This window comes from Echiichthys vipera (assembly GCF_963691815.1).
Source record: "Echiichthys vipera genome assembly, chromosome: 12".
Taxonomy (NCBI): Eukaryota; Metazoa; Chordata; class Actinopteri; order Perciformes; family Trachinidae; genus Echiichthys; species Echiichthys vipera.
In genome coordinates, this window is record NC_139837.1 from 152436 (window position 1) to 162500 (window position 10065).

The following is a 10065-nucleotide window of genomic DNA, read 5'->3' on the forward strand; positions in this document are numbered from 1 at the left end:
AAAAAACAAAGAGGAACATTTAAATTTTTACCATGAATTAAAAAAAACACATTTAGTTTTGTTTCCATTTACATCCTGATGAAAATTCTCTTTAAATATTAAATAATTATTTTGGATTTATTAAAAAAACTTCAATAATTATTTTGACTCAGACGAAACAAAACAAGCGTTTAAAGTTCCTGTGACGTGATTGGTCGATGTAAAATTAATCACAATCATATTTTTAATATCTCATCAGCTGACACCGCGGCGGATTCATGGCGTCGGCTGATGAAGGCGTTTAGAAACGGCGAGCAAGAAGAGTTAGCGCCGTTAGCCACGCAAGACAGGATGTTGCTACGTCTACTAGCTAGCAGTTCATCTGCATTAGCAGTGAGATAACAAGCAAACAGCAGCTTGGGACTATTGTTAGCTACTGTTAGATAGCTGCTAATGTTTGCTACTGTTAGATAGCTGCTAATGTTAGCTACTGTTAGATAGCTGCTAATGTTAGCTACTGTTAGATAGCTGCTAATGTTAGCTACTGTTAGATAGCTGATAATATTAGCTACTGTTAGATAGCTGCTAATGTTAGCTACTGTTAGATAGCTGCTAATGTTAGCTACTGTTAAATAGCTGCTAATGTTTGCTACTGTTAGATAGCTGATAATGTTAGCTATTGTTAGATAGCTGCTAATGTAAGCTACTGTTAGATAGCTGCTAATGTTAGCCACTGTTAGATAGCTGCTAATGTTAGCCACTGTTAGATAGCTGCTAATGTTCACTACTGTTAAATAGCTGCTAATGTTAGCTATTGTTAGATAGCTGCTAATGTTAGCTACTGTTAGATAGCTGCTAATGTAAGCTACTGTTAGATAGCTGCTAATGTTAGCCACTGTTAGATAGCTGCTAATGTTAGCCACTGTTAGATAGCTGCTAATGTTAGCTACTGTTAGATAGCTGCTAATGTTAGCTACTGTTAGATAGCTGCTAATGTTCGCCACTGTTAGCTTGCTGCTAATGTTAGCCACTGTTAGATAACTGCTAACGTTAGCTACTGTTAGATAACTGCTAATGTTAGCTACTGTTAGCTTGCTGCTAAAGTTAGCCACTGTTAGCCTGCTACTAATGCAGATGAACTGCTCGATCTTTGACGTAGCAGCATCCTGTGTTGAGTGGCTAACGTCAGCTGATTCTCTCCCGGCTCAACGCCATGAATCCGCCGCCGTGGCTCCGTGGCTCCGTGGCTCCGTGGCTCCGTGGCTCCGTGGCTCTGTGGCGTCGGCTGATGGTTTGATTTACGAACAGCGAGCTGATGAATGTGGAACAGAAGAGCAGCATGTGTGTGCTCACGTTAGCCGACTCTGTTAGCATCACTGTCGTCCTGAGTCCTTTACTGAGACGTGCGTCCACAGGATGTCAGGGACGACAGGAAGTCCTGAAGGACACGGTTTAACTAACGTAACAACGCGTTCACACACTGGAGATAAAATCAATAAACAGAAGCTTTAAAATACAAAATAAACTTTTTCCAACTTCCTGTAAAGTTTGAGTCACTTCAAAGACACTGATGACATCACTGCCAGACGACCAATCACAGCCCCCTCATGCTGCCTTCTCATTGGCTGTTTCGTAGGAATCCTTGCTCTCCATCGCCATCTTCTCCGCCTTCTTCATGGCGCGTTTCTTCGCCCGCCTCATCAGGCAGCACTTCACCGTCACTGCGACGACCACAACCAGCACCACGAGCGCCGCCACAGCGACCAGCACTGGGATCAGGACGCCACCGCCGGCCCCCGTATCCCTGCACGCCGGCGAGTCCTCTTCGTGGCGTTTCCCGTCCTCGTCGGAGCAGAAGCACCTGAAGGAGCCGTCTGTGTTCAGGCAAGCGTGCCTGCAGGGGCCGCGCCCGCCGCCGCCGCCGCACTCATCGACGTCCACGCAGTTTCCAGAAGCGTTTTTCGTGAAGCCTTTGTCGCACGGCAGGCAGAGCGTGGCGAAGTCGGCCGGGGCGTCGTCCAAGAGACGCCACACGGGGGGGCGGCCCGAGCAGCGCAGCTCCAGCCGGTCCTCGGACCAGCACTCCACCTGGATCCTGCTGCTGTTGTCCCGGCCCAGACTGATGGAGCGAGAACTGTTGATGAAGGGGACGTGGCACGGGAACGACCCCGGCACCGGGTCAGAACCACCATCAGGATCAGGGCCCTGCTGTGCTGGTCCAGGTTCTGGATTGGATCCTCGGGTAGGAAGTTCTGGTTCAGGAGAAGCCATTCCGTGTGTAGAAGTAGTTTGTTCTGGTGTAGCAGGTTCTGGTTCTGGTTCTGGTTCTGGTGTAGCTGGTTCTGGTTCTGGTGTAGCTGGTTCTGGTTCTGGTTCAGGTGCTTCTGGTTCTGGTGCTGCTGGTTCTGGTGCTGCTGGTTCTGGTTCTGGTTCAGGTGCTTCTGGTTCTGGTGCTGCTGGTTCTGGTGCTGCTGGTTCTGGTTCTGGTGTAGCAGGTTCTGGTTCTGGTGCTGCTGGTTCTGGTGTAGCTGGTTCTGGTGTAGCTGGTTCTGGTTCTGGTGTAGCTGGTTCTGGTTCTGGTGTAGCAGGTTGAACTCGGGCCTCCCTGTCTCTCTGCTTACATATGAACTGGTAGGAGTTCTTGCAGGTGACGGGGATCAGACCCCACCGCGTCACCGTCGACCCGTCCAGCTCCCCGCTGAGCGCCGCACAGCGAACCGTGGTGCAGGTGTGCTGCGGCTCCTCCGCCCAGCGGCTCACCTGCGAGTCCTCGCTGCCGTCCTCCGTCCACTTGAACCCTCTGAGAGGCAGCGTGGGGACGACGCACTCGTTCTTCACCTTCCTCAGCCCGACCCACACGGTGAACTCCTTCTGACGCAGGGACGGCGCCGACTCAGAGACGAGTCCCAGGACTTCTGCCACCTCCTGCTCGGTGGCGATGGTGGTGAGGACGCTGCCGGGGGAGCAAGCCGCCGCGGCTCGGTCGAAGCTGACCTGGGAGCGGTGGAAGGTGTAGCGCGGCGGTGAAGCCGGGTCAGCCCAGATGTTTGGGAACAGGATCAAAATCCAACAGAACCAGGACTCCATCTTCTCTGACGGCGTCCGTCTGTGGAGACAGGAGAGGTCAGAACCCGCGGCGTCCGTCTGTGGAGACAGCGAGGTCAGAACCCGCGGCGTCCGTCTGTGGAGACAGGAGAGGTCAGAACCCGCGGCGTCCGTCTGTGGAGACAGCGAGGTCAGAACCCGCGGCGTCCGTCTGTGGAGACAGGAGAGGTCAGAACCCGCGGCGTCCGTCTGTGGAGACAGGAGAGGTCAGAACCCGCGGCGTCCGTCTGTGGAGACAGCGAGGCCAGAACCCGCGGCGTCCGTCTGTGGAGACAGCCAGGTCAGAACCCGCGGCGTCCGTCTGTGGAGACAGGAGAGGTCAGAACCCGCGGCGTCCGTCTGTGGAGACAGGAGAGGTCAGAACCCGCGGCGTCCGTCTGTGGAGACAGCGAGGTCAGAACCCGCGGCGTCCGTCTGTGGAGACAGGAGAGGTCAGAACCCGCGGCGTCCGACTGTGGAGACAGGAGAGGTCAGAACCCGCGGCGTCCGTCTGTGGAGACAGGAGAGGTCAGAACCCGCGGCGTCCGTCTGTGGAGACACGTAATAAAGGTTTGGAACTCAGACGTGGGTTCAGCGAGCGACTGGTTCAAGAGCCGTTAGCGTCTCTTCACATGCTAATGGGCGCCGTTAGCTTCGGACCGCTGGCGTCACTGGGATTCAAACCGAACTAACGTCACTCGTCAGATTCAGGTTTGGGTCAGAACATAAAACATAAACAGAGTTTGACGCTGAAGTTCAGAGAAAAGCTGCGTCAGGAGCGTAAAATGCTGAATCATCTGCATAAACATCGACTCTTTCATAAATAATAATGAATAAAGACAGAAAACATCTCATCTCAGGGCGCCCTCCCACTGTGCCTCCGTCCCGTGCCCCCTCCCACTGTGCCTCAGTCCCGTGCCCCCTCCCACTGTGCCTCCGTACCGTGCCCCAGCACGTTTCACAGCTAAAGTCTGGTTCCTTTGACCAGTGTGAGTGCATCCGTACCACGTCTAGGAGCGGCACGCTTGCCGTCCACGGCCCGTTTGGGAGAGGTGGGCTTTAGTAAAGCACGTTTGCACGTGTACGAGCACGAGCGTGCGCACGTGTACGAGCACGAGCGTGCGCACGTGTACGAGCACGAGGCCTACGGCGGTTCTGAGGTCATTTCCTGTGCGCCTGTTGGGACGTAGAAAAAAGAAGGAGGGACCATGCGCGGACGTTTCAAACAATGGCGGTGAAAGGTTCACGTTGGTGTGATGCGGAGGTGGAGTGTTTACTGCAGATTTGGTCGATGAAAAGATTCAAAAACAGTCGACAAGACGCACAAAAACTCCGAGGTCTACGGAAAGATCTGGAAACAAAGCCACGCATCGCCATGACGTCATCAATGCGTGTGACGTGTTACGGCGTGATGACGTATAGGCAGCAAGAAGCATTCTCCGAGGCCCAGGTAGTGTGAGTACAAACGGGCCTGGAGGGGGGGACAAGGACCCTAAAGCACGGGGCACGGGACGCACGCACAGTGGAAGGGCGCTCTAACCTGTGACGCACGCACAGTGGGAGGGCGCTCTAACCTGTGACGGAGGCACAGTGGGAGGGTCTCTAACCTGTGACTGATGCCAGTGGGGCTGAATCCATAACGAACAGAAACAGGAAGTTGAGTCTCAGGATCTTTATCACGTTAACGATGTTTGTGTCTTTTTCTCTTTTTCTCTTACCTCCTCTCTTCTTCTCCTCTTTCTCTTCTTCTCCTCTTTCTCTTCTTCTCTTCTTCTCCTCTTTCTCTTCTTCTCCTCTTTCTCTTCTTCTCTTCTTCTCCTCTTTCTCTTCTTCTCCTCTTTCTCTTCTTCTCTTCTTCTCCTCTTTCTCTTCTTCTCCTCTTTCTCTTCTTCTCTTCTCCTCTTTCTCTTCTTCTCTTCTTCTCCTCTTTCTCTTCTTCTCCTCTTTCTCTTCTTCTCCTCTTTCTCTTCTTCTCTTCTTCTCCTCTTTCTCTTCTTCTCTTCTTCTCCTCTTTCTCTTCTTCTCCTCTTTTCTTGTCTTTTCCTCCTCTCTTCTCCTTCTTCTCCTCCTTCTGCGTCTCCTGTCTTCAGGACTGTGTTTGCGTTTGAGTCCCGTCCCCAGGACCTCGCCCCCCCCCTCACCCCCCCCCCCCTGTCCCGGGACAGGAACAGGAAGTGTGCCGGGCCCTGATACGGCGAGCGTGTTTCCTGCTCACAGAACAAACTGATGTGATTGAGTCATGTGACACAGAGCTGCGCTGTGATTGGCCGAGAGCCGCAGGAACATGAATAATAATAATAATGAATTTAACATCAAACAGAAAACTGGAGCTTTTAAAGATGGCGTCCGTTTATGTTTCATAACCTTTAATAATCTAAAACCGTCCCCTCAACGTGGTCTGGACCCGTCCCCTCAACGTGGTCCTGGACCCGTCCCCTCAACGTGGTCCTGGACCCGTCCCCTCAACGTGGTCTGGACCCGTCCCCTCAACGTGGTCTGGACCCGTCCCCTCATGGTGGTTCAGGTCTGAGTCCCTGTGACCCTGAGGGCTGTGGTCTGGACCCGTCCCCTCATGGTGGTTCAGGTCTGAGTCCCTGTGACCCTGAGGGCTGTGGTCTGGACCCGTCCCCTCATGGTGGTTCAGGTCTGAGTCCCTGTGACCCTGAGGGCTGTGGTCTGGACCCGTCCCCTCATGGTGGTTCAGGTCTGAGTCCCTGTGACCCTGAGGGCTGTGGTCTGGACCCTGGTGCTCCTGGTCTCCCATGGCAGAGTGGTCTCAGGCGAGGGGCCGGACTAAGAACGCCTCACAAAGACTCTACGGACAAACCAGGAAGAGGAGGAGAGACCCTGCCCGGAGGAAGCCCGGGGCCCCGTCTGGAGCCAGAACCAGGAGGAACCTCTGGGGTCGGGGCGCTGCTGCACGGGGGGCAGTGAGGTGAGGGGCCTGGAGGGTCCAGACCCGGGCAGCAGAGGCTCTGGGGACGTGGAGCGTCTCCTCTCTGTGGGGGAAGGAGCCGGAGCTTGTGAGGGAGGTGGAGCTCCCAGTTAGATCTGGGGGGGCTCACCTCCACACACAGTCTGGATCTGGACCCGTGCTCCTGGATAGGGGCTGGACCCTGGTCTTCTCTGGAGGGGCCCAGGGTGTGAGGGGCCGGGCGGGTGTGGGGAGACTCTCAGACCCCCGGCAAGTTTGGGGTCCCCTGCTAAAGCTGCTGCCCCTGAGACCTGATCCAGGATCAGAGGCTGGAGCTGAGACACAGAGACACACACACACACACACACATACGCACACACACACACACAGAGACACACACAGACAGACACACACACACACACACACACACACACACACACACACACAGACAGACAGACACACACACACACACACACACACAGACACACACACACAGACAGACACACACACACACACACACACACACACACACACACACACAGATGATTGTTGTCACGGTGACACAGATGCTTCCTGGAGGAAGTGTGTGAAGAATGGCAGGAAGTCGAAAGCCGTGGAGGGCGGGCTCTGACTAATGGAATGCTGTTGTCATGGTAACCTGATTCTGTGTGTGTGCGTGTGTGTGTGTGCGTATGTGTGTGTGTGTGTGAGTGTGTGTGTCTGTCTGTGTGTGTCTCTGTGTGTGTGTGTGTGCGTATGTGTGTGTGTGTGTCTCTGTGTGTGTGTCTCTGTGTGTGCGTATGTGTGTGTGTGTGTGTCTCTGTGTGTGTGTGCGTATGTGTGTGTGTGTGTGTGTCTCTGTGTGTGTGTGTGAACATTTCAATTCTTCAATAAAAAAACACTAAAGAATCAAAAAAAGCGTCTTTGACGTGTTCACAGAGTTCAGTGACTCACACGGAAACATGGAACCTGTCAAACCTCCAGTTCTGGGCTCATAACGACACATAAAATAATAATAATAACAATAATAATAATAACAACATTTATAATAATAATAATAATAATAATAATAATAACAACATTTATAATAATAATAATAATAATAATAATAACGACATTTATAATAATAACAATAATAATAATAACAATAATAACAACATTTATAATAATAATAATAACATTAATCATAATCAGAGTAATGAAGCCAGCTGATGAGTCACCAGGTTCATCTTGTTCACTAGCTAATGCTAACTGATGTTAATGCTAACATTAGCTAACACTAAAACGCTAACAGTAGCTCATGCTAACACTAGCTAATGCTAACTGATGTTAATGCTAACATTAGCTAACACTAAAACTAGCTAACACTAACGCTAACAGTAGCTCATGCTAGCTCCTGCTAACACTAGCTAACGTCACCATTGAAGCTCGTCCATTGTTTTATAGTGTGACGTCAGTTACTGCTCACACACATCACTTCCTGTTGCTGTTTGGACCAGCAGGACGGAGGACGCGTCCATTTTAAACATGTATCTATTTAAACACGGCAGCGAGGAATCGAACAGACGACATCTTTAATGTTTAATAACACAAACTGTTTTATTATCATAGTTTACAATAATCATAATAATTATAATAATAATAATCACAATAATAATAATTATAATGATTATAATATTATTAGACAAACAAACAGCCTTTGTCACGATTGGTCGTCGTCGCTCTGAACCGGCTGCTGATTGGCTGAGACTCGGACGCTTGTTTGATAGTTGACGACTGGTTGTCATGGAAACTCAGGCAGCAAACGCAAAATAAAAGAACAGGTGAGAGGACAGGTGAGGGGACAGGTGAGAGGACAGGGGACAGGTGAGGGGACAGGTGAGAGGACAGGTGAGGGGACAGGGGACAGGTGAGAGGACAGGTGAGAGGACAGGTGAGAGGACAGGGGACAGGTGAGGGGACAGGTGAGAGGACAGGTGAGGGGACAGGTGAGGGGACAGGTGAGGGGACAGGTGAGAGGACAGGGGACAGGTGAGAGGACAGGTGAGAGGACAGGTGAGAGGACAGGGGACAGGTGAGGGGACAGGTGAGAGGACAGGTGAGGGGACAGGTGAGGGGACAGGTGAGAGGACAGGTGAGGGGACAGGTGAGAGGACAGGTGAGGGGACAGGTGAGGGGACAGAGGACAGGTGAGGGGACAGGTGAGAGGACAGGTGAGTGGACAGGTGAGGGGACAGGTGAGAGGACAGGTGAGAGGACAGGTGAGGGGACAGGTGAGGGGACAGGTGAGTGGACAGGTGAGGGGACAGGTGAGGGGACAGAGGACAGGTGAGGGGACAGGTGAGAGGACAGGTGAGTGGACAGGTGAGGGGACAGGTGAGAGGACAGGTGAGAGGACAGGTGAGGGGACAGGTGAGGGGACAGAGGACAGGTGAGGGGACAGGTGAGAGGACAGGTGAGAGGCCAGGTGAGGGGACAGAGGACAGGTGAGGGGACAGAGGACAGGTGAGGGGACAGGTGAGGGGACAGAGGACAGGTGAGGGGACAGAGGACAGGTGAGAGGCCAGGTGAGAGGACAGGTGAGAGGCCAGGTGAGAGGGCAGAGGACAGGTGAGGGGACAGGTGAGGGGACAGGTGAGAGGACAGGTGAGGGGACAGGTGAGAGGACAGGTGAGGGGACAGGTGGGGGGACAGGTGAGAGGACAGGTGAGGGGACAGAGGACAGGTGAGAGGACAGAGGACAGGTGAGAGGCCAGGTGAGGGGACAGGTGAGGGGACAGGTGAGGGGACAGAGGACAGGTGAGGGGACAGGTGAGGGGACAGGAGGATAGGTGAGAGGACAGGTGAGGGGACAGAGGACAGGTGAGAGGACAGAGGACAGGTGAGAGACCAGGTGAGGGGACAGGTGAGGGGACAGGTGAGGGGACAGAGGACAGGTGAGAGGACAGAGGACAGGTGAGGGGACAGGTGAGAGGACAGGTGAGGGGACAGGTGAGGGGACAGGTGAGGGGACAGGTGAGGGGACAGAGGACAGGTGAGGGGACAGGTGAGGGGACAGGTGAGGGGACAGCTCAGGCGGCGCTGGAGACGGCGAGCTTCTTCAGGTGATCCATGAACACCTGCAGACTGACGTCGTCTGTGAGGATGGGAGCTCCAGACTCCTGCAGGGAAACAACACGTCTCTTAGCAACCAGTCGCATAGCAACAAGTGTCATAACAACCAGTCTCATAGTAACCAGTCTCATAGCAACAACACGTCTCTTAGCAACAAGTGTCATAACAACCAGTCTCATAGCAACAACAGGTCTCATAGCAACATTACGTCTCCTAGCAACAACAGTTCTCATAGCAACAACAGGTCTCATAGCAACAGCAGGTCTCATAGCAACAGCAGGTCTCATAGCAACAGCAGGTCTCATAGCAACAACAGGTCTCATAGCAACAGCAGGTGTCATAGCAACAGCAGGTCTCATAGCAACAGCAGGTCTCATAGCAACAGCAGGTCTCATAGCAACAGCAGGTCTCGTCTCATAGCAACAGCAGGTCTCATAGCAACAGCAGGTCTCATAGCAACAGCAGGTCTCGTCTCATAGCAACAACAGGTCTCATAGCAACAGCAGGTCTCGTCTCATAGCAACAGCAGGTCTCATAGCAACAGCAGGTCTCATAGCAACAGCAGGTCTCATAGCAACAGCAGGTGTTCTCATAGCAACAGCAGGTGTTCTCATAGCAACAGCAGGTCTCATAGCAACAGCAGGTCTCGTCTCATAGCAACAGCAGGTCTCATAGCAACAGCAGGTCTCGTCTCATAGCAACAGCAGGTCTCATAGCAACAGCAGGTCTCATAGCAACAGCAGGTCTCATAGCAACAGCAGGTGTTCTCATAGCAACAGCAGGTGTTCTCATAGCAACAGCAGGTCTCATAGCAACAGCAGGTGTTCTCATAGCAACAGCAGGTCTCATAGCAACAGCAGGTCTCATAGCAACAGCAGGTCTCATAGCAACAGCAGGTGTTCTCATAGCAACAGCAGGTGTTCTCATAGCAACAGCAGGTGTTCTCATAGCAACAGCAGGGCTGCCTCACCTGT

The 10065-nt window shown here is 52.6% G+C and overlaps 1 protein-coding gene across 1 annotated transcript in view; it reads right to left on the reverse strand.

Annotated features, from left to right (window-relative positions):
* Positions 1–8648: 8648 nt before the first annotated feature.
* Positions 8649–10065, reverse strand: part of sec23a (Sec23 homolog A, coat complex II component) — a 29670-nt gene continuing 28253 nt past the window's right edge. Inside the window, exons 19-20 of the mRNA XM_083924410.1 lie at positions 10062–10065; positions 8649–9138 (exon numbers count right to left, since the gene is read on the reverse strand). The exon at positions 10062–10065 is cut by the window's right edge and continues 62 nt beyond it. Coding sequence (XP_083780536.1) covers positions 9049–9138; positions 10062–10065 — 94 coding nt within the window. The 3' untranslated portion in view covers positions 8649–9048. The remainder of the gene's footprint in view (positions 9139–10061) is intronic.